This window comes from Leptonychotes weddellii, chromosome 6 (assembly GCF_054177405.1).
Source record: "Leptonychotes weddellii isolate Sample4059 chromosome 6, ASM5417740v2, whole genome shotgun sequence".
Classification (NCBI taxonomy): domain Eukaryota; kingdom Metazoa; phylum Chordata; class Mammalia; order Carnivora; family Phocidae; genus Leptonychotes; species Leptonychotes weddellii.
The window spans coordinates 35,728,274-35,752,199 of NC_138374.1; the positions used below are offsets into that span (position 1 = coordinate 35,728,274).

A 23,926-nucleotide genomic window follows, 5' to 3' on the forward strand; every position below is an offset into this window, starting at 1 on the left:
TTAAAGGCTAGGAACTCTGCCTTGTAGATGGAAATGGCTTGGGTGCAAGGCTCTAGTATATTTTGCTGCATACAGACCACCCCAAAACTTCAGAACTTAAAACAGTGACAATGTTGATCATCTCTTGCTGTATCTGCGTGAGAGAATATTTGTTCACTCCACAGCTCTTTACTGAGTGCCTGGGCCAGGTAGTGATTGGAGCCTGGGGCTAAGCAATTAACCAGAGAAACAAGGTCTCTGCTGTCCTGGGGCTTAGAGTCGAGTGTGTACGTGACAGATGACGAACAAGCAAACAGTCCTCTGTTGAACAATCTGTGGGCAATTGGTAAAGAGCTTTATTTTTCCTCTGCCCCTGAACCCTACCTGTTTAAACATGCTGTGTGGACTAGTTGAGCAATCTAGGCAGGCCCTTTAGTGTTTTTGGTCCTAAGATAATTAAAAAGTGCTTTGGTCACTTTTAGTTACAAAACAGTATCAATCCAGAGTCTGCATCTGAATTGAAGAGGGGAACAAGAGAATTAAGGGTCAGGTATAGTCTTGGCTCCCCCTGCCACCGGCAGTGCTTAGGATGATTTTCTTTCTCTTGGGGCTTTTGTGGGCTTCTCCAACATGCCCTGCTGCTCCTCCTCCACAGCAACCCTTCCAATTCAGGCTATGACTGCCGTTTAGTTTCTGTATTCAAACCCACGTTTCCCATTGCTTTCTTCTGAGATTGCGTTGCCCCTTGTCACTCTTGGGTGGGACCTACTTAGATGGTCTTTCACCTTGCTGAGAAACATGGAGAGCAGATAGCTGAGTATTGGGGACCTCTGTCAAAGCTGAGACAGAAAGATGCCTATATTAATATCTGGTCACAAATAAACAAAAAAGTTCTAATGTGGGTAATGCCACATGCACAAATTTTGAGAAGTACAGAGCGGTGGGATGCGGAGAATGGTATGATGTGGTGCAAACGAACATATGCTTTGGAGTCAGATGATGTGGCTTGGAATCTGGACTCTGACATTTATTTACTAAAAATTAAAAAAAAAAAGTTGTAGCAAAATATACAGGATGTAAAAGCTACCATTTTAACCATTTTTAGAGTTTACAATTGAGTGGAATTACATTCACATTGTTGTGTAACCATCCCTACATCCATCTCCAGAACTTTCCATCATCCCAAACTGAAAGTCAATACTCGTTATACAATTACTCCTCTCCCCCAGCCTGTGACAAACGCCAGTGTGTTTCCTGTCTCTATAAATCTGACTTACTGTAGGTACCCTATATAAGTGGAATCATACAGGATTTGTCCTTTTTTTGAGTGTTCTGACATTTATTTTTGCAAGCGTATATTAAAGCTAAAATCTGTCTTGTGAGGACATTTGTTGTGAGAGAATCACTTAGGGTAATCTTTGGCACACAGTGTGCCTTCAACAACTTTGCTTCACTTAGTGGGATTTATTCACAAAGGGTGAAAAGGACACGGACCTCGTGTGCCAGAAAAAGTGCGCTTGCGCTCTGTGCTCTCTAGAGGGAGAACAAGGGCTTTGCACTGACCCGAGCGGAAGTCTCGCGAGAGTGTCAGACGCGTGGCGTGAGGCGTGGGAGGAAGGTTGCGCTCTCGCGAGAACTCTTCCTTTCGGCCCTTTACCTGATCAGGCCGGTCTGTCTCCGAGGAAGCTTCCACTCCGATCGCCGGGCGCGGCGCTTCGAGCTGGTAAGAACCGCGGTGGCCCGCTGGGCTGGCGCAGCTCCCCCAGCCCTCAAGTCGAAGGCTGGTTCGGGGCGCCATGACCACTTGCTTGCCGGGCCTGGGCCTGCCCTTCCCGTCCGGCCTTTCCCTCGACCGGTCCGGCCCCGGGGGTCACCTTTTCTTGACCGTTGGCCGCTGTGGGCCTGTCCTCTCCCCAGCCCTCGACACTCTCTGCCTGGGGGCCACTACCTCTGCCTGCCCGCCTTCTCCCGGCCCCGGGAGTGACAGCTGCAAGGTTTTGCTTGCTCTCGCCAGGGCCTCATGGGGCGAAGAGGCTCCCGTTTTCCAGAACGGGCGCAGAGCGTATCCATTCCCAAACTGTTCGGTGGAAACGCGAGGAAGATGGTATTTTTCCGGCCCTCTATAAGCCAACACAGCGTTACCTACCGTCTCATGTAATACTCCCCACAATCCCGAGAGGTGGCTTGATTCTCTCCTTTTTTACAGATGAGAAGAGCAAGGTTTGCTCATTCCTTGATTTATCCCACCAGCAATCATTTATTCATTGCCTATGTGTTCAGGGTGTTGAGGCTAAAGCAATGAAAAAAAAATGGGCACAGCCCTTATTTTCGTGAAAGTAAATTCCTGTGGCGGGGCAACAGAGATATAAACAGTCTTAGGTGCCCTGTGATACAACATGGGATGATGCGATCATGAATGACAGCAGTCAGAGCTCTAGAGTCTGTTAGATCGAAAACACAGCTTTTTTCACAATTCCATTTTCTGATGTTTTCTAATCAGGGTAAGGTTCATAATAGCATACCTGTCTTTTGAATAGATTTAGTTTTCCATCACCCATTTGGTAATTTGGAAATGTGGTTGTAAGGACTCTTGAATTATTTCCTGGGGTGAGTATGAGACAGGTAATCATGGCTCATTTCTGTACTGGGGTCCTAGCGTGACATTTCTGAACTTTAAAGATTATCAGACCTTTTGAGGAAGACTTACCCAAATGCTACAGTGAAGGTGGGGGTGGTGCATGTACCTTGTGGCTTAGGGAAGTTACTTGGTTTGCTCTTTGGAATGTTTGCTAGCTTGCCTGTTTGTTAAGACAAGTGAGATAATATATGTAAGCTCTAGCCCAATAGTATTCCTTACATTTTATTTTCTTTCCTCTTCTTCTATGGGACTTTGATCCTTGGGTCCTTAGGGTAAATCCTAGGGGTCTAAAGTTTTATGGTTTTATGATATTTTGTGTCTAAATAAACCTCTACAATTACATTATTACTGTTGGGCAAATAGGTATTTCAAAAGTGGAAAAACACAGTGAGCTATGTAGGGGAAGGAAAATGTGATTCTTACAGGGGGAGGAGATAACCTATTTTAGAATTACATAGGACACGCCTAGCCACCCCATTTTATTAAATCAGCTTAGCTGTGCCAGAATTTCAGGAACCTGTGTAGGGCTTCAGAAAACTGTGCAGGATATTCTGACACATCCCTACCCCCTCTTGGCTAGTGTTTTTCTTTCTTTCTTTTTTTTTTTTTGAAGATTTTATTTATTTATTTGACAGAGACACAGCGAGAGAGGGAACATAAGCAGGGGGAGTGGGAGAGGGAGAAGCAGGCTTCCCGCTGAGCAGAGAGCCTGATGTGGGGCTCGATCCCAGGACCCTGGGATCATGACCAGAGCCGAAGGCAGACGCTTAATGACTGAGCCACCCAGGCGCCCCTTGGCTAGTGTTATAATAATTTCCCTCCTAGAGTAAGGGTTAGCATACTGGAAAACATTCAGAACCAGTCATCGTTGCTGCTGGTGGATTTTTAACTCTCAATGTCATTTCAAAGAATTAGTATTTTCTGCTGAATTTTTGGTGAATCAATGGCACAAATTCTCCTCTAGGTAACAAGTTCACCATTGTGCCCTCAGGGACTGTCATAAGTATATTTCAGTGTAGGCACTCAATAAATGTTGAATGAATACATAAAATCTTAGTACTGAAGTGATCCCTTTAACATACATTGTGTGGCTAAGGACTTCAGACTCAGACCTGGGATTAAATCTTGGTTCTTCTACTTGGAAGCTTGTGATTATAGGTGATATATATTTAACTTCGTCAAGCCTTTGGTTCTTTATTTTTAAAAAATTATGGTGATATTATGTACTTTAAATGTTTGTGAGGACTAAATGAAATAATGTTTTAAAAAAAGAAACCCTTGGCACATAGATGTATTAAATACTTACTGAATTCATTCAACAAATATTTATTGAACACCACTATATAACAGTGAACAAAAAGACAAAGTTCCTTCCTGTGTGGAACTTACCTTCTAGTGTGTTTTCTGAAGTGGGGTCAGAAAATAAATGATTTCTCCATGTCAGATTGTGATGAGTACTGTGGAGAAATATAATATATATTAAGGGGGAGTGTGTGGAAGGAAGATTTATTTTGTATAGGATAGTGAGGAATGGCTTCACTGAGAAGACAGCCAAAGGAAGTGGTCAGACACCCTAAGGAAGTGAAAGAGTGAGCATAAGGATATCTGGAGGAAAGTGCAAGGACCCTGAAGTGGAAGCATCCTTGGTATGCTGGAGGAGCAGCAAGGAGGCAATTGTGGCTGGACTGAGCAAGCAAAGAGAAGAGCTGGTGAGGAGGGAGGAGTAGGGAGCAGTCATGAGGTTTCTGCAGGAATACTGGAGAGATATAATGGTGACTTATTAAATTGATGAGCTACTTAGTAAAATGTCTTCCTTTATTATCATAGCCCATTCTCTGACCAAAAGTAATAAAAATAGCTACAGGTATCCCCTGCTTTTTCTTTTTTCCCCTGCTTTTTTAAAGCTTGCGTTATGCCACTTTGCTTTTTTTGTTGTTGTTGTTAAATTTTTTTTGTGTGTGTTTGTTTGTTTTATTTATTTATTCATGAGAGTCAGAGAGAGAGATAGAGAGAGGCAGCGGCAGAGGGAGAAGCAGGCTCCCCACCTAGCAGGGAGCCCGATGAGGGACTCGATCCCAGGACTCTGGGATCGTGACCTGAGCCGAAGGCAGACACTTAACCATCTGAGCCACCCAGGCGGCCCCCACTTTGCTTTTATGAAAGACCTGCATTCATATCTGTTTTCGCTAAGTGAAAGAAATCCAAAGAGGATTTTTGCTTTTATAAAAAAGGGCAAAAACCAAAAATGATGTTCAGCATTTGTTTTGCAGTGAGCCAGAATAGAGGCAGTGTGCAGTATGCGCCCAGCAGCTAGAGTGGCACCACCAAGCTCCTTCCCTGGGAGCTACACTCAGTATCTCAACATCAAGCCACCACAGCTTTGAACTGTGTCTCTGAGGACCAGTGCTTTATCTCAATTATTTTGTGCATTCGTTTGACTTTTTCGAAAGAAGTATCCCAAGCCTCAGAGAATAAAGATTTGTCACTATGCATGATATACAATAGAATGTGCTCCTGGTTCAGAGAGCACTTTCTGAGGCATTGCTGAAATCAGTGAATTCAGTATCTCTGTTTGCATACCAGTTAGGTTCCAAGTCTAAAATGACTATAGTAAGGCACCAACCAATATTTATGTATTGGATTAAGTTCAGTTTCATGGAGGCACTATAGATGTCCATGGCATTTTTATTACTATTCCTGCTACTTTTTTTTTTTTTTTTTAAGATTTTATTTATTTTTTTGTCAGAGAGAGCACAAGCAGGGGGAGCGGCAGGCAGAGCAGGTAGAGGGAGAAGCAGGCTCTCTGCCAAGCAAGGAGCCGGATGTGGGACTCGATCCCAGGACCCTGGGGTCATGACCTGAGCCGAAGGCAGATGCTTAACCGACTGAGCCACCCAGGTGTCCCTTCCTGCTACTTTTTAGCCCTCTTAAAGCTTTTGTCCGCAACTTTCATTTTGGCTTAGTTTTCATTATGGATATGTCTGAATACTTTGTTTCAACATAGAACACACAAACAAGGTGAGTGGCCTAGGTGATATGGGGGCCAAGTTGAGCACTTTTACTCTAGTGGGTAGCTTTAAATAGTGTCTTTAAATAGTATGCTTATCAGAGGAGCTGCCATGTAGTTCTTCTCAGCTTGTCTTTGCTTGTTATAACATTCAGTCATCATTTATAAACATCACATCTAGTCTACAATTCTTCAGAGCCTGCCATGGTATTGATCCTCTTTGAATTAGGTAGATTCACTGGCAAGAGAATAAAATAGTTATTTTTTTAACAGTGTTTCTACTTTTTTTTTTTTTTTTTAAGATTTTATGTATTTATTTGACACAGAGAGAGGGAGAGAGAGCACGCACACACAGGCAGCAGCAGGGAGAGGGAGAAGCAGGCTCCCCACTGAGCAGGGAGCCCAACGTGGGGCTCGATCCCAGAACTCTGGGATCGTGACCTGAGCTGAAGGCAGTTGCTTAACCTACTGAGCCACCCAGAGGCCCCTAAAATAGTTATTTTGAGGGTGTTCTTTTTACTTCTGAGGTGAATGATTTATTCTTTTTTTTTTTTTTTAAAGATTTTATTTATTTATTTGACAGAGAAAGACACAGCGAGAGAGGGAACACAAACGGGGAGTGGGAGAGGGAGAAGCAGACTCCCCGCCGAGCAGGGAGCCCGATGCGGGACTCGATCCCGGGACTCCAGGATCATGACCTGAGCCGAAGGCAGTTGCTTAACCAACTGAGCCACCCAGGCGCCCTGAATGATTTATTCTAATTCTCTTAGCCATCCTTATCCCAAGTCATCATCCTGATTTTGCCTGGTTTGATTATTCAGTGGAATCAAGATGTTCCCTTCTGGTGCTAGTAGTATGTTTGGGGACTCTTGAGGCTTACTATTCCTCTTATCTAGCATTGCCTAGAGTGCGCTACGGATGTGACAGTTTGGTTCAGTGAAGGAGTGAATAACTGACCAAATATGTTAAAAGGTTTTGTTTTTTTTTTTTAAAGATTTTATTTATTTTTTAGAGAGCGAGCAAGAGAGAAACAGCATGAGAGGGGAGAGGGTCAGAGGGAGAAGCAGGCTCCCCGCTGAGCCAGGAGCCCGATGTGGGACTCAATCCCAGGACTCTCGGATCATGACCTGAGCCGCAGGCAGACGCTTAACCATCTGAGCCACCCAGGTGCCCTGTTAAAAGGTTTTTGATTGTCAGTTTGGTCATAGATAAGAAATTAAGTCTTTTTATACTTGGACACTTACTGATTTCATAAGAACATAATCTTAGGTATATTTTGAGTTTAATTTTGACATTATTGCTAGTCCCCCAGGCTTGAAAGAAGAAAATATTGTATCACTTGTTCACTTCTTGTGGGAAAAACCACAAGGTATGTATCATAAAATCAGGGATAAAATGGTATTACTACTGTGATGGTAGATAAGTAACATATTTTCCTATCCTTGACTGTATTATGGCCAGAAGTTTCAAGTTAAAAATAGGGCAGGGCCCCACTTCTGAAAGCCTACCAAACTTCTGTGATGTCAGCTAGAATTTCTGTGGTACTGCAAAAATCTGAGGGGGAAAAAAAAATCCTGAGTTGGCTGTAAATACAGTTAATATTTCCCCTTTAACTCACAGACTTCCTGATGTTTGTGAGTCTCTATAGCTGAGCTTTGATGGGTCTGGCCTCAGGAAAAACACTTTATTTTAGTACCTCTTCTGGGATTATGGTTTCAGTGGCAATACCCTTGCTAGTTTTGTCTTGTTTGAAAGAAAACTAAAAGTAGTGTCACACTGGAAACATTTCCACCTCTGAAAAACCGTCCTGAATTAATGCAGGTCTTAGTGTGACATCAAGTTGATTATCTATGTTTAAAGAACTATACTATACTTACTGTGGCTAGTCTGAACTTGAACATTTGTTTATCATTTATTCATCTATCCATTTATCAAACATATGTTAAGTCTCTGTTGAGTTTAGGGTCACAGCATTGCACAACTTCAGGGACACCATGCTCCTTATGTCAATGCAATAGAGCATGTAGAGTGAAGGAGGTTGGTAATGCCAAGACACCCTTATCAGGCTGTCTGTTCAGCATTAGGGTGTACAAAGCCAAATAAAACATGATACCTTCTTTTGGGAGTCTCAAGCTAAGGAGGCAACCATGTAACATGTAATTAGAGTAACATGTTATAGGTGTCATGCTGGAAACCTGTACAGATTAGAGTGGCTCCAGAGGACGGAACAGCTAATTCTGTTGGCCAAAACTATTGAGGAGTGGGGTGCTTGGTCAGGAAAGGCTTCATAGTGGTGGGACTTGAGCATAGTTAGAGAAGTGGACAGGTGGGGAGAAGGGAACTGGTATTGCTGGCGGAGAGCACTGGGAGAGCCAAGCTGGACAAGGTGAACCAGCCTGGACTGTGCATAGAATAGCTGTGTAGCAGGTCACAGTGTGGGGCTGCCTTGAGGAGATGGCAGGAGAATCATGTTGGAGCAAGAAAGTAGAGAACTTTATTGCTTTTGTAAGAAATTTGGACTTTATCTTGTAGGCAAGTGGGGAGTCATGGGATAGTTACAGTTTATGTTCTCTAGATGAGAGAGATGAGATGATCTACTAGGAGTGGATGGTTCTCTTGTTCTGAGACAGCATAGAAATCTTGAAGCAGAAGAGAGGTAAAATCCCCTTTACAATGTAAACATTTTATAAAGATGGCAAATAATGGGCAAATAATGAAGTTTAAGGGAGTCAAGGGGAGCCTGCAAAGTGGTTTGAATGCAGAATTCTTCTAGATTTCTTTTTTATTAAGATTTTTTATTTATTCACTTGAGAGAGACAGAGAGAGAACAAGCAAGCACATGAGCTGGGTGGAGGAGCAGAGGGAGAAGCAGACTCCCCGCTAAGCAGGGAGCCGACCCAGGCTCCATCCCAGGACCCCGGGATTATGACCTGAGCCGAAGGCAGATGCTTAACTAACTGAGCCACCCAGGCGCCCCTGGAATTCTTCTAGATTTTTATGATTTTTTTCTCCACAGTCTTTTTATGTTTATGTAATATTGAATAAATCACATTGTAGTAACAACTAAAGCTGGCATAAACTGACAGAACAAACACTGACTCTCAGTAACTGTAACTCAGGAATTCAAGTGAGGGAGAGCTGGAGCATTTAGTGTGTAGAGGCATTGGTCAGGATCTTTTAGAGAGGGTGTAGAGATTATTGGTTATGTAGGTGATAGTCAACACAGTTTCTACTGTATTTACATTGTGAGTATTTTATAGAGGCACCTAAAAGATGAAAGTTTTTGACATCAGTCATATTTTGATAGACTGAGAATTCCTCCTTTCTAGCCATCTGACTTAAAGTACAAAGGGCCAAAAAATTTAAACTTTCATCATTTAGAAGTATGTTTCTTTTTTTTATTTTTACCAAATGTGTTATCCAATGAAGAAGACATTGTTTTCTCCTTATTTTTGGTAATGAATGTCTGAAATGGGATCCCAGAAACTTGGCGCATCATAGATAAAACAGGCGCCTCCACAAACTGTTCATCTGAAATCTGAGGGTTGCTTAATTGAAGGTGATGGCCTTTAGTGTTTCCTTTGCTTTTTGTCATGTGGTTTTGCTTTACTCTTCCTATTTACAAAAATAGTTGCAAATGCATAGACAAGAGCAAATATTTTACATTAATAAAATTTATTGAAAGGAAATGACTAGTGCTGTCTAGATTTTGTCTTCTGGCCTGATTGGATATGCAGGCTATAAGGGTTGTTTTTGGAGAAAAGGGCACCAAACCAGACGTACCATGAGCATGATAATCAGACAGGAATACTGTATGCCAGGTACTGTCCTAAACATTTTACATATAATTCATGTAATTCTCATTGAGTTGGCGACAGTAATAATGGACATCTGGAACAATAGGCGAGGGCTGAACCCCAGCTGGGCTGACAGTGGTGATCTCAGGAGGCATAAACTACTGGGCAGGGACATTCCAAAAATAATTCGGTAAGTCTTCAGAAGACCCACGGTTGTTATTTCTCTGTAGTGATTAGCAGCAAAACCCTTAAGTCATAGACGTCTTGACGATTTGGGCCGCGGAGCGGGGTGGACACAGGCTAAGAGCTGAAGCAGCGGGGCCGAGGGGAGGCTGGAGAGGAGCCCTTAGGAGCTCCGGGGGCGAGGGGCGTAGGGGGTTGGCGGGAGGGGGGAGGTGCCCGAGTGGGCGGAGCCTCCCGGCTCGTCTCCGGCGCCGACGTGCGCGCTCCCAGCGCCGGGGGCTGCTGCCCCCCGCGGGCCGGGCGGGGCGGGGCTTTTGGTCTCGGGGACCTTCGGCGCTCGAGTCGGGGATAAAGCGTCCTTGGGCTCGCCGGGTTGTTCTCGCGGCGGAGACCCAGCCGGCGAGGTTCGTCGGGCAGGCCAGGAACGCAGTGGGAGCGCTCAGAGTTGCTTGCCACGTTGGGGTCGGGAAGGGGCTCTGTGGCCCCGGCTGTGCGCATGCGTGCTGAGCGGTGACCCTGCGACTGCGGCTTCGTAGGGCTACTGTGCTCTTAGAAAGAGTTGGGGAACCTGGAAAGTTCCATGAATCATTGTTGCTTTTAACTAGAAAAGTCTTACTTGGCATTAGGTGGGGAATTTTGTGGTCGGTTTGCAATTACTGCTTCGGAAAGTTGATGTGCTGGGGTTGATTGCTCGTAGTTACAAGTATAAAGGTAGACAGATCCCAGCGCAATAAACTCTGAAGTGTAAATCTTAAAATATGCTATTGTGATTTCATTATTTTCTTATTTGTTTAAGTCTCTTCAGGTATTAACCTTTATTTGCGAGGTGTAAAAAAAAATTGCGGAGAATCAGATCCTGAATTTCAAAAATACTCGTGTTGATAAAAGTGGACTGGGGCTAGGGTTAAGACATATATAGCCTTTTGAGTTAATGAACTGTGAAATAAAAAAAAACCTTTTATTTTTTTTTTTTAACAATAGAGAACGTGTGTAGAAGAAATGTCTCAAGGTAATGTGGAATATTAATTACTTTATAATTAATAATTTTTTCCTGAAAATTTGTACAGTCTAATATATATTGTCCCATCAAAGATAACCAAATTGGCAGTATTACAAACTTAGTAATCCATAGAACATAGATGTATGCTGTGGATTGTTTTTTAGGGCATAGGCTTCTAGCAATGATTTGGATGCCAGGAAAATAACTAAAAAGTGGACTTTTTTTTTTTTTTTGGAGAGGAGGGGCAGGTGGGAAGGGTGACAGTGAGAGCTGGAAGGTGCAGTTAGAGATGACCTGGTCTAAGCCTTCAGACAGACAAATGGAACTTCGAGTGATTGTGATACAGATGTGGGATCAGAATCTAGGGCTCTTGCTGTGGCCTTCATACTTGGCACTGGTACTTGGCAGTGTTTTGATTATTCCCAAACTATCATGACATGCACAGGTACTATTTATTTTGTTAGCATTATCCAAGGAAGAAAGTTCTAAAAAATTGTCATAATTTATTGAGGACTATGAAAATGGACAGAATCTTTTTTTTTTTTTTTTTTAAAGATTTTATTTATTTATTTGAGAGAGAAAGAATGAGAGACAGAGAACATGAGAGGGAGGAGGATCAGAGAGAGAAGCAGACTCCCTGCTGAGCAGGGAGCCCGATGCGGGACTCGATCCTGGGACTCCAGGATCACGACCTGAGCTGAAGGCAGTTGCTTAACCAGCTTAGCCACCCAGGTGCCCCGAAAATGGACAGAATCTTAATGGAAGTTATTCCAGTAGTATTCCATTGGAATGTTCATTCTTTTTTTTTTTTTGAATGTTAATTTCAAACTCTAGTGTTGGCAAATAAAAGTAATTCGTGGGTGTTAATACACTAAAGGAAGAACAAGCTTGTCAGAGAGCATCCAGGACTAGACCTTAGGAACCTTAGTTCTAAACTCAGACCTGTTATGGCTGTGGCCTTTAGATGGGTCTTTTAAACTGTCTGGGCCTTAGTGGCTTCATGTATAAAATGAGAACAGCCTACTAAAGAGATGGCTAAGAGTTTTTCAACTTTAAATTGTGGTTTGTGTTGGTCACAAGAGGGTTATAGCCTTTTGGAAATTTTATGCTTAAACCACATGGTAACGATTTAGCTTCATTTGTGGTTAGTTGCTCAATTCTGGTTTCATGATCTTTGGATTTCATAATTAGATTTGTGCAAACCACTGTGCAAAAATGGCATATATAGTTTATAGAACTCTTTGGGGAAAGCTCTAGGTTTTCCTGGAGCTTTATTTATTTGAGGGGTGCATGTGTGTCTCCCTCCTCCTTCCCTCTACCCCCAAACCTAGAACAGGAATCCTAGAGGCAGGGAAGTTTTAGAAGCACTTAAACTTTTGACTTTGTCTCAAAAAATATACATTTAAGACAGTCTTCTTTTGAAGGTGGTGGGGCAGTGACAAATGAGCTCTAAAGACCCTTATTAACAAGGTGACTGCTTTGAAGGATAACACTCATTTTTTAAAAACGTGATAAATATGTGGGGGAAATCAATTTTGTAATTTAAATCTCATCCTGCCTTCTGTCCGTAGCTGATAAAGAGAAAACCCAATTTGTGTACTTTTGCCATATTTTGTTCTTTTTTTTTAAAGATTTTATTTATTTATTCATGAGAGACAGAGAGAGAGAGGCAGAGGGAGAAGCAGGCTCCCAAGGAGCAGGGAGCCCGATGTGGGACTCGATCCCAGGACCCTGGGATCATGACCTGAGCGGAAGGCAGACACTTAACCATCTGAGCCACCCAGGCGCCCTTGCCATATTTTGTTCTTGTTAGACAGTTTGTATAGTACTTGTGATTGAATTTAGAAGACCTACTTTAGGGATCTAGTAATAATAGTCAGCACTTAACATGCATTTGAATTTGCCACCCATATGATCTAGAGCTGTGGGGTTTTGGCATTGTGAAGTACATTTTAATTTAATTTTATTGATTACATTTTACACTGTCCCAGGCATTATGGCATTCCACACAAATGGTGAAGACCTAAGAATGGGAAATTTGGCACAGGTGAAAGTTGGTTAATAATTGGAAAGACAGCTAAACATGCCTTGCATAAAACTTTTAAGTGCAAAGTGAAGCACTTTGTGGTAATGAGGTGATACTCCAGCTCTCCAAGTATGAGCCAACAGTTCACTTGTGTTGCACAGGTATTTTTCAAAGTCCCTACAGTGTGCACCAGGTGTACACTAATGCTTATGCTTAAAACAGGGCAGTTTACAGTGTGAAAAAGAAGTTAGCAAAATAGTTACAGCTGGTCTTTTGAGGGTTGGAAAAAATTTCCACAAAAATTCCTGTCAAATTTAGTTAAGGAGGCCCTTCCTTTTTAGAGGTCATTATGGCAAAACAGACTGAGGTGTAACAAAATAACAGGGAAATTACAAAGTTTCTTGAATCTTTCAGTTTCTTAGAGGTCACTAGTTTCTCACTATGGATCTTTTCCTGAGATGGTCAAAAGAAAGCCTATTACGCTTCTTCCTCCCATCGTTTTATTTCTGAGGGTGGGGATCACACCACTTTTGTCCCTTTCCAGCTTGTAGCTAGCTATCTGGTCCTAAACCTAGGCTTGAAGATGCAGTCTAGGCCAAAGTTTGCTTCCTTTCAGATGAGGAGTCGGCCATTTGGGGGACTCTACACTGGGAAGGCTTCTGTTGAGCCAAAAGCTGGCTTATTTGAGAAGGTTGTTGCCTTCAGAACTGAGAGGAAGTTCTTTAATATATTGCCTCAGATGTCTCCTGTTAATCCTCCTCTACTCCCTTTGGGTGATTCTGAACAAATCTAAGTCTTTTCGACAGGTCACCAAGCATTTGAGTGTCGTAATCAAGTCCTCCCGGAGACTTATCTAGGCTAAACAGCTTCCCTTCCTGGAGAAATTTTTCATGGTTTGAAGGTCCCTTTCCCTTTTCTAAATGCCTGTTCTAAAGTGTGTTTTTCAGAAAGAAATTTCAAATTTAGTTTAATAAACATGGAACAGATTAGTCCTGTGACAAACAGTATACTGTTGGTAAATGCAAGTGGTGGTATTTTTCTTTTAGACCCAGCACAGTGCTAACTCATATAGAGGTTACTTTCAATTAAAAATCTTCATCCTTGTAAAAACATTTTATTCTCTTCCACTTTGTCCTCCCCCATTCAAGTTTTAAAAATTTACATTTTGTTGGGGCTCCTGGGTGGCTCAGTCGTTAAGCGTCTGCCTTCGGCTTGGGTCATGATCCCAGGGTCCTGGGATCGAGCCCCGCATCGGGCTCCCACTCTGTGGGAAGTCTGCTTCTCCCTCTCCCACTCCCCCTGCTTGTGTTCTCTCTCTCGCTGTGTCTCTCTGTCAAATAAATAAATAAAATCTTTTAAAAAAAATTTACATTTTGTTTTATAAGATTTAACAGCTATGTAGAGATTGTTGTGGAATCTGTTTTTATCAAAGTCCTTTGTTAACTGCAACTGTAATGTCTGCTTTCTGTTTTTATCCACGTAATTAGGGAAAACAGGTGAGTAATTAGGGAAAACATACCTCTACAAACTTTATAGACTGGCTTCACTCTTTTATCCCTTTGAGTTGTTTGTAAAAAAATAATCTTAGGATTCCATTTAGTTGTACCTCTGTTTAGCTCATATTCACATTGTCCCCAAAGATAGGATATCACCTTGTCACAGGTCATACTGTTGAGCATCCAGATAGAGTGTGGCTGCAATTTTTTTTTTTTAAGGATTTTATTTATTTGACAGAGAGAGACACAGCGAGAGAGGGAACACAAGCAGGGGGAGTGGGAGAGGGAGAAGCAGGCTTCCCGCCGAGCAGGGAGCCCGATGTGGGGCTCAATCCCAGGACCCCGGGATCATGACCTGAGTCGAAGGCAGGCGCTTAACGGCTGAGCCACCCAGGCACCCTGAGTGTGGCTGCAATTACATTGAGTGGCCGGTTTAGTAAAACTGTCCAAGAAGGAAATAACTTTGATGTCATAGGGCTTAGTGAACATCTGCTGGGTTACACTGATTACTGTTTCTAAGTGTTCAGAAACCATCTCTGATTCTAGATCTACCCAAGATAGACACCAGACTTCTTCCAGTGGTTTTTGTTAAGCTTTGTGTGTTTTTCCAACACTCTTCTGTCTCAGTCTGTCATTCTGTCATTGCTTGTGTGCTGTTCTTTCCACTTGTATTTTTTATCTCTTGTAAACCTAAGATTATTAGGAAAGTCTCTGTAGTTTCCCACACCAATGTCTGTAAGCACCTCCCTTATATCAGAATCCTATGAAATTACTTTGTTAGATTTACATTCTTGAGAGCTTCCTAGCTAGAAAAAACCATCCTAAATTTAAAAAAAAAAGCCCTACCTAAAAGAGAAAATTTAAAATTTCCATTTTCCCAATCAATTTAGGTATATGCCAGATCTAAACAATGTTCTAAATTCTGTTTACCAAGTTAGTGGTTTGTAGTTGCTTTTCAAAGTAATTATGGATCCTTCTAGACCTTTTAGTCTTCACCTCTAAATCGGTAAAACAAGAACATATGCCCCCTGTGACTTCCTGTGTGTTATAAACAGAAACTTACACTGTAATGTTCTTTTAACTTTTTGGAGGCTATATGCCCTATCAGTTCAGGAAAATTAGTGTTTTTTGTTTTGTTTTTTAGGAATAATCTGTTCCCATGTAAAGTGTCACTAAAGTGGATGCATGGAGTTATATGGTAGGAATGTAGTAGTGGTGGGCAGGGAAGAAGAGGCAGTATTAATATTAAGGGTATACTGTGTGCTGGGTCCTGTGTTGGAAGTAATCTAAGTAAGTTCGTAATTGGGAGCTGGTTGGAATGATCATTTGGGGGATGACTGAAGGGTAGTTTTTGGTTGTAATTACAGTACAACTTAGATTGTTATTTATTTTTCTTCCCCCGAAGGAACAGTGAGCAGAATGAGTACCTCACAGGACCAGAATGGCTGCGCCAGTACCAGAGAACCCCTTTTGAGGTGTTGTGATGCACGGAGGGACTTGGAGCTGGCTATTGGTGGAGTTCTCCGAGCTGAACAGCAAATTAAAGATAACTTGCAAGAGGTGTGACGTGCGCTTTTTTCTTCCCTTGTCTGGACTCTTAGCACAGGGCTTAGAGCATGGCCAAGGGCTTGGCTTCTCTGTGCCAACCAAAAAGTTTCACCCGATGCCTTGCATGGTTATTTCTGAAATCTTGGTTCCTTTTTTTCTCCAAGCACAGTTAAGCAGGTGGTAGAAGAGTCTGGAAAACCTTGTGCTACCTTAAAGAGTTCAGTTCAGCATGCGTTTTTTTAATGGCTGCTGTGTGTGGTCCCTATCCCAAGGACTGCCATCAATAAAAAGTAGCAAAATTAATGAGTACTATACTTCTCAGCTGTGTCCTTGATGCATGAAGAGTGGCACGTCATCATGTCCCCTATCATTTTTTAACTTGGTGGTGGCATGGTTTTGTTGGTGGCATGGTTCTGTAAATAACTTTGTTAGATCAAGCCAGAATGAAATCTCTTTGTTCCATTGACCTAATACTATTCTGTTGGTGAGTGGGAAGACCCAAGTATTACATGACTTTGAAATACAACTTTATTATACAGAAAAAATTTGTTTTAAAATAGTTCTTTTGTGAATTCTCATGGATAATTTATAGCTGTTTTGATTTTTCTCCTTAGGATTTTTGTATTCTTTTTTGAGTCGCTATTTGCTTTCAGAAACATTTAGTTTATAGGTTTACTTAGACTGTCCGTCCTCATGGTCTTCTGTCTGTCCACATGCAGTGGCACATCTCTTTACTGAATTGGCCTCCTGTAATGGATTGCTCATTCATAGAGTGAGACAAGAGATAAGGGCTAGCTATTAATATTCCTGTCTTACTCCAATGACACATTTTTAAGACTATAGGTTTTCAAATTATATGGAAAACAGAGGGGGATTAGTATTACATGATATATTCTTTTATTTTCTCTTGATTACTTTAGGCCACCCAAATAAACCTGCTCCTCTTTGGAGGGAGGTGGTATTGAAGGAGGATTTTAGAGCTTATGAATGCTTTTATGGCTGGAATTCTTAAACTGGGTCCATGGGGGCTTTGGTGCTTCCATGGGTGTGCTTTGGGGACCCTAAACCCCGAAATTACAGGCAAAATTTTGAGTATATGATTATGTATTTTTCTGGGGAGATGCTCCATAGATATGATTGGATAACTGAAAGGATTTGTGACCCCTGAAAGTTTAAGAAACTCACCATTCTGTGGGAAATACCATTCTTTGGGCTTATAATTGTAACAGTAGTGAAGCTAACAGGTATGTGTTTCCTAGGTCAAAGCCCAGATTCACAGCTGCATAAGCCGTCACCTGGAATGCCTTCGAAGCCGTGAGGTGTGGCTGTATGAGCAGGTAGATCTCATCTATCAGCTTAAAGAGGAGACACTTCAGCAGCAGACCCAACAGCTCTACTGGGTAAGGTGGCTGCAAGGCTGTAATTGGTTTGAGTATGGTTTCTGGTTTCCACAGAATGTCTTTCCTATAATGTAGCATTAATATAGATCGGGTATAAGTTTAATCTCAAGTGCTGTTTGTTAACTTGGATATATTTGGTGCTTTTAGTATCACTGTGGCTAGATGGTTTCATTTTTCTTACAGTTACTGGGCCAGTTCAATTGTCTAATTCATCAACTGGAGTGCACCCAAAACAAAGATCTAGCCAATCAAGTCTCTGTGTGCCTGGAGAGGTAAAGATATTTTTTACTTGTTTTGACTTTTGGCTCTTTGATTCGTTGTATTTATTTATTTTTTAAAAAATTTTGTTTATTTATCTGAGAGAGAGATAGCATGAGAGGGGGGGAGGGTCAGAGGGAGAAGCAGGAAGCCTGACATGGGGCTTGATTCCAGGAGCCCTGGATCATGACCTGAGCCCGAGGCAGACGCTTAACCAACTGAGCCACCCACTTGTAACTCATTGTATGTTTGGATTTAACCTGACTTCTCTTTTCCTGTGATAAGATCATCCTACTTTATATACTTAATGTTATACCTGGTGGTACATAGTGAAGTCATCTGCCTTTAATGAGTTTCTTAGAAAAGTAGTCATTTCAAATTATTCACAATTTGGCTTTGTTTTAGATTAATACCGTTATTCCTTAAAAATAGATTTTATTTTTTTTTCCAGACTGGGCAATTTGACCCTCAAACCCGAAGATTCAACCGTCCTGCTCTTTGAAGCAGACACAACTGCTCTGCGCCAGGCCATCACCACGTTTGGATCCCTCAAGACCATCGTGAGTAGTGTTGATCTCAGATAATTCATAGAGCACTTCTCAGATCTGTGGACTCACAGATGGTCTTAAAAATTTTTACTATGAATAGTGGCTTTCTTGAGCATTTGGTAAACTTCAGAAGTGTCATGTTCTGATTAAGTTAATAGAGCATTAGGCTGGTAGCTCTTGGAATGTGGTACTGATTCACAATTTCCAGAATTGATCTTGTATCCTTTTAAATAACTTTTGACATATTTCTTATAAAATCTATGGTTTGAAAGGTCTTTAATACAAAAAACCAAACATGGTCTCATTTGGGTCTTGTTAAAAGCAGTAATACTACCAATTCTGGTGACGAATTCTCTTGTATGATGATAGTTATGTAGTAGAGAATTCTCACATTTCATAACTACTTGTGTAGGTCATTGACTTTAGTGTAAAGAATGTTTATTCTAGTGAAATGATAATGCTTTGATTACTACTTTTGAAATTTAGGAATTACAGTTTCACTTTTTTGGAATGAAAGCATAACATTAATAAACATGATTAATTTGCTTTCATTTTATAGCAAATTCCTGAGCACCTGATTGCTCATGCTAATTCATCAAATATTGGGCCTTTCCTGGAGAAAAGAGGTTATATCCCATTGCCAGAACAGGTAAAATTTCATTTTTGTTTCTGGTAACTAAGTTATTACTTGGCTATATGTCTTTTGGCTTTTGACTAAACCACTTTTTTTTTTCCTACCATTTATTTGCAATATTGCACCAGTGGAAATGAGTTAATTTATGCAATTAAGCACTCCCTTTGAGACTGAACGTCAGATAGAAATTTAGAGGTTTTATAGATGTTGTGAGAGAAAGTCATTGTTACCAATTAGTTCATAAGACATTATCATTAGCTCTTTGATTGGGGTAGTTCTGTCTTAGGGAACATTCTCTTTATGATTCTTAAGGGAATGTGAACATAGAATGGTAGATGTTTTGAGTTGAGAGCAACCCTGGGCATGAGCTATACTTCTTGTTTTATATGGAGGCTTAGAGAAGTCATGTGACTTGTGCACGGTCAGTGGCAAGCCAGAATTAGAAAGGTTGGGTCTGCTGCTTTTCTGGTGAACTTTCCATGGCATTTGGCATTGCCTTGTTAAGCATAAGAGTATTATGTGATTAGCAGAAGTCAGCATCCAGCACCACAGCTGTCTCTCTCAGCGAATGGCTCCTTGGAAGCAAACCTGCCAGTGGTCGTCAGGCTCCTTACATCCCCAGCACCAACCTCCAGGACTGGCTCACCCAAAAGCCGACCTTGGAGAATAGTCAGGTGTGTTGCTGCCTTTATTGTTTCTGAGGTAGATGGTGCAGTAGATAGTTTCAGTTTTTAACTCATAGTTTATGTCTGTTTTTAGTTCTAGACTGAAAATATTTTTACAACTCTTTATTATAACAGTGACACCTCTTCACTATAGATAGAAAGTTTACAAAACAGACTTTAAGGAAATACAAACTCATAACCCCAACATGCAGAACTAACTACTGTAACGTTTTTGTTTACATACTTCCATTTTTCTGTGTGTACATATCTTCAAAAACATGATTCTATAAATCTTGTTTTGACTAGCAGATTTTTTTCACTAGTAGAGCATGAATATATTTCTCTTTCATTTAATTTCTTCCATAAAATCCTTAATAGTACATAATATTTTGATTGGCTGTAACTTAAACTCCAGTTTTTCTGGGTATAAACAGAGTTCCCCTCAATAGCCAGGAGTTAAGTTTGTGCACATTTCTTGATTAATTCCTTAGCAGCAGAATCCTAGAAATTGCATTTCTAGATTATAATTCTGCATACCCTTTAAGACTTTTTTTTAAGATTTTATTTATTTGACAGAGCACGAGTAGGCAGAGCGGCAGGCAGAGAGAGAGGGAGAAGCAGGCTCTCCCCTCAGCAGGGACCCTGGGATCATGACCTGAGCCGAAGGCAGCTGCTTAACCAACTGAGCCACCCAGGCGCCCCTACCCTTTAAGACTTTTGATCCATATCGCCAGTTTGGCTTTCCAGGAAGTTGCTACCAATTTATATTCAGAAAAATATTCAGAATATTGAGGGTGCTTCCTTCCCTGAAACTTCTCAATAGTGGCAATCATAAGTTCCTTTTTTTTTCCCTCCAAATTTGATACAGAGTAACAATTTTTACTTTTGTTTTGAAGTTTCTTTGCTTATGGAGGTTGAATATTTTTCATGTTTATTAGCCGCCTTGGATGAGTTGCCTAATCATATCCTTTGTTCATTTTTGTCTTCTTTATTCATAAAGGTTTATTATATAGAACTAACAGCCTGTTTTCTGTCAGATATGCTACAAATGCTTTCTCTTGCTTTTCTCTTTAGTATTTTTTAGTTTTTTTTAAACTGCAGAAAATTAAATTTTTTGTTACTGAAATGTATATATTAGTATCTCAGTAGAGAAATCCTTTGTCTCTTGGCCTTATCTACTTCAATTTAGAAACACTGGGCAGTGTAATAAATGTGGAGATAGAACTCTTATCGTTGAACCCCAAAGCAGCCATAATGTTCTGGTGAACTAATACCGTGTACTTCTTGTGTAGACTTCTGCCAGAGCCTGCAATTTCTTCAGTAATGTCTGGGGCAACCTAAAGGGTTTAGAAAACTGGCTCTACAAGAGTCAGCAACAAGAGGTTCCTGAAAAACCAACTTACCAAAAGTGTAACAGCCATTCTTCTATCAGTTCTTACGCTATTGAAATTGAAAAGGCTGGAGACCTGGACCTTCTTGATCAAGATGAGATGGACCTTTCTGATTGGCTGGTGACTGCTCAGGAATCCCAGAAGCTAGAGAAGCCTGGGAAGGGTAGCTGTGAAACCAGTGAGAAGTGGAAGCTCCTGTTGCAGGTGTTCCAGGAGCCCTATAGTGTGAATGATTGGCTTGTCAAGCCCGATTCCTGTACCAATTGTCGCGGCAACCAGCCCAAGGGTGTGGAGATTGAAAACCTGGGCAATCTGAAGTGCCTGAATGACCACTTAGAGGCCAAGAAACCCTTGTCCACTCCCAGCCTGATGACTGAGGATTGGCTTGTCCAGAACCCTCAGGACCCATATAAAGTAGAGGAAGTATGCAAAGCCAACGAGCCCTGTACAAGCTTTGCAGAGTGTGTGTGTGATGAGAACTGTGAGAAGGAAGCTCTGTGTAAATGGCTTCTAAAGAAAGAAGGAAAAGACAAAAATGGTATGCCTGTGGAACCAAATCCTGAGCCTGAGAAGTGTATAGATTCCCTGAGTGTGTGGCTCTGTCCTTCCAGAAAAGAGGCAACGCAACAAGCTAAGATGTCAAAGGCAGTGGCTCCTTCTAGAATTGCCGATTCCTTCCAAGTCATAAGGAACAGTCCTTTGTCAGAGTGGCTCATCACACCCTCATACAAAGAAGGTTGTCTCAAAGAAGTGCCGAGTACTGAAGACAGAGCTGGCAAGCAAAAGCTTATGAACCCCGCGGCCACTTCCTGGTGTCCCTTTAACACAGCTGACTGGGTCTTGCCAGGAAAGAAAATGGGAAACCTCAGCCACTTATCCTCAGGAGAGGACAAGTGGCTACTTCGAAAGAAGGCCAAGGTGAGCACAGACATCAAAGTAACACCATTTGAACTAAGTAGATTTATACTTTCTTAATCTCAGATCTTGCAAATGGGCCAGATCCTTAAATGTGTTAAATGTTGCTTGGCCTATTAATTTTGATGGAAGATTTGGGATACAGACTGAAATTTCTGTACATTTTCCAGGCCCCCGGCCCCCATCCTGTAGGAAAGAAAAAAACAAAACAAAAAAACCCAGAGTGTTTTATTGGCTGTTTATGGAAAAGATTAAACTGTTGTACCTTTGCTCTTGCTTATGAGAGAGAATGGCCAACAATATTCCTTATGGACGCTAGACTATTGGGAAGATGAGTTAAGTTGGTCCCTTGCTTCCCAGTTGTCATGGAGCAACCCACCCTTGTTGTCTTCTTGCAGGAAGTATTACTGAACTCACCGCTACAGGAGGAACGTAACTTTCGCCAAGACCGTTACGGCCTCCCAGCAGTTTGTGACCTCTTTGCCTGTATGCAGCTTCAAGTTGACAAAGAAAAGTGGTTGTATCGAACGCCTCTGCAGGTGCGTGCAGGCCACTAGCCTAGCAAAATCAGATTTTAGCTGTTTGTGTTTTGTCTTCAGTATGAATTCACACTTTGCCCACCAATCTGTGTTCCTGTTAATGGTGTGTGTGCTAGGCAAGTGAGCATGGCTGGGGGATCATAACCGTTTCAGGTATTTCACTTGAACTTACTTTATGAAATAACTAGGACATACTTGAAAGTGACCTTTCAAGATGATTTAGCTGTCGGGGGAATTGTCAGAGCCTGTGTGGATTTTAGTAGCTTATTGAGAAATGAGTCAGAGCTCTAAGGGGGTGGGGGGAGAGATTTGCTTTTATCCTATAGTGAAGTGACACTAATCTTTGGGCTTTTCTTCATAGATGTGAAGGAATGGAACACGAGTCAAGCAACTTTTCTGCAAATTACCACACCTCCAAGGGCCGAGTGACTGTGCGGCTTGCCAAATCATAGTGTTTCTCCAGTCAGCTTAGTTCCTTTTCCTACCTAATTTTGAGCTAGTGAAGAGAAATAAGTCATCAAATTATGAGTTACAATGTAAAAGAAAAAGGCTGTTTGTTGATGCTGAGGTGATTCAGTTCCTTCTTACAGAAGTATTAACTCAGCCCTACACTAGAAACACAGCATCTTGGTGGATAGGTCTTTTTCATAAGCCTCTACAGCTCCTTAGATTGGATTATTACTAGAAGTACATTAAAACACTGTAGTTTTAAAAATGAAATAGTTCTATAATCAAGGTGTGATGTATTCAAAAGCTAGTACGCTTCCCTAACCTTTTGATTGTCCTCCTTTAGATGCTTCCCTTGCTGTGGGTTTTCTTCCATTGGTGGTGGAAATGATTCTTCTGTTTAATATATAGTATATTTCACACAAATAGTTAACTTTGCCAGTATATTTTTTTTCCTTACCAAAATGTGTATTAACAATCTTGGCAATTTCGGACATTAATTACATTTGAACCTACATGTCAGATTCTACATTATTTTTCTTCTTTTGAAAGAGATTCAGCTACTGCAAATTTTGTTTTTCCCTTTTCTAAATGTTATTATTAAAATATCTAGTGAGCTTTTAGAAGAGCTCCATATTGCTTCAAGACTATGTTCAAGGTAGTCCTAGCTGCTTTCAGAATATTCTGAACTACAGGTCAAAGAGCCCTAGTGCTGACTTATCAATCAAAGAGCAAAAGGCAAGACATGTTGGAAACGTAGTACTTGAACTGTTTGCTATCTTAAGGGTTATTGGTGCATCCTGTGTAAAGGGAAGCTGAGCTTGACACCTGGTGCTTTTAACTAGGGTATATTAAATGTCCTCTCACTGCAAGCATAGCATACCTATACCTCTGAAAGTAGAATGCAGTGACATTTTAGTGAACAGGCCGTTTTGAACACTTGTGCCTTGGGGTGTTTACTGAAGCTTTATGAAAACTTGATGTTTTCTCAGTATCCTTAAAAGTCACGTCCATGCTTTAAAAGGTTTCTCTGTAGGAAATGCGATTTATAATGTTTTTAAATTCTCTAAGGTAAGATACCGTAGCTGCTTTCTAGGCTTTTAAACTATTAAGCCACTCAGCTTGCCTATATGTTGTTGTTCATACTTTTCAACTTCACAGTCCCACAGTCCTTGCCATACAGTTTCATTAGACTTCTTGACCACAGCTGAAAAGAGCCTCTTATTTTTTTGGCTCCCCGCCGCCACCCCAATACCACTTAGAACTTTAATAAAGGTGGCAGGTAAAAACTTAAGGAGCCTTTTCCATTATCTTAGGTTGCAGGAAAACTTTGTAGTTTTTGAGGTTTAAGGATGTATTCCTAACTTTACACTCACCACCATGCTAATGAGTATGTAAAACATTCTTCTGCATTGATGCATTTTGTACCCACTCCATTAAAAGCATTAACAGCCA

General features: G+C 41.3%; 1 protein-coding gene across 5 annotated transcripts; it reads left to right on the plus strand.

Moving 5' to 3' along the window:
* The first annotated feature begins 1,557 nt into the window (after window positions 1-1,557).
* Window positions 1,558-23,926, plus strand: NCOA4 (nuclear receptor coactivator 4). Of its 5 annotated transcripts, none has more exons than XM_031038795.2 (11): window positions 1,584-1,702; window positions 10,586-10,613; window positions 15,532-15,686; window positions 16,934-17,074; window positions 17,258-17,346; window positions 17,784-17,892; window positions 18,440-18,529; window positions 19,042-19,188; window positions 20,472-21,488; window positions 21,884-22,024; window positions 22,386-23,926. In XM_031038795.2, the coding sequence occupies exons 2-11, from the start codon at window positions 10,604-10,606 to the stop codon at window positions 22,389-22,391; spliced, it is 1,905 nt and encodes a 634-aa protein (XP_030894655.2). In that variant the 5' UTR covers window positions 1,584-1,702; window positions 10,586-10,603; the 3' UTR covers window positions 22,392-23,926. The 5 variants fall into 5 exon arrangements, with proteins under 5 accessions (XP_030894659.2, XP_030894655.2, XP_081680038.1 ...); XM_081823912.1 differs by lacking the exon at window positions 1,584-1,702 and adding an exon at window positions 9,923-10,008; XM_031038799.2 differs by lacking the exon at window positions 10,586-10,613 and having other exon boundaries at window positions 1,558-1,702.

Coding starts and splice junctions, on each gene's coding strand:
- NCOA4 (XM_031038795.2), top strand. Junction 17,075..17,257: donor AGACCCAACAGCTCTACTGG/GTAAGGTGGCTG, acceptor TTTTTCTTACAG/TTACTGGGCCAGTTCAATTG. Junction 21,489..21,883: donor TACTTCGAAAGAAGGCCAAG/GTGAGCACAGAC, acceptor GTCTTCTTGCAG/GAAGTATTACTGAACTCACC.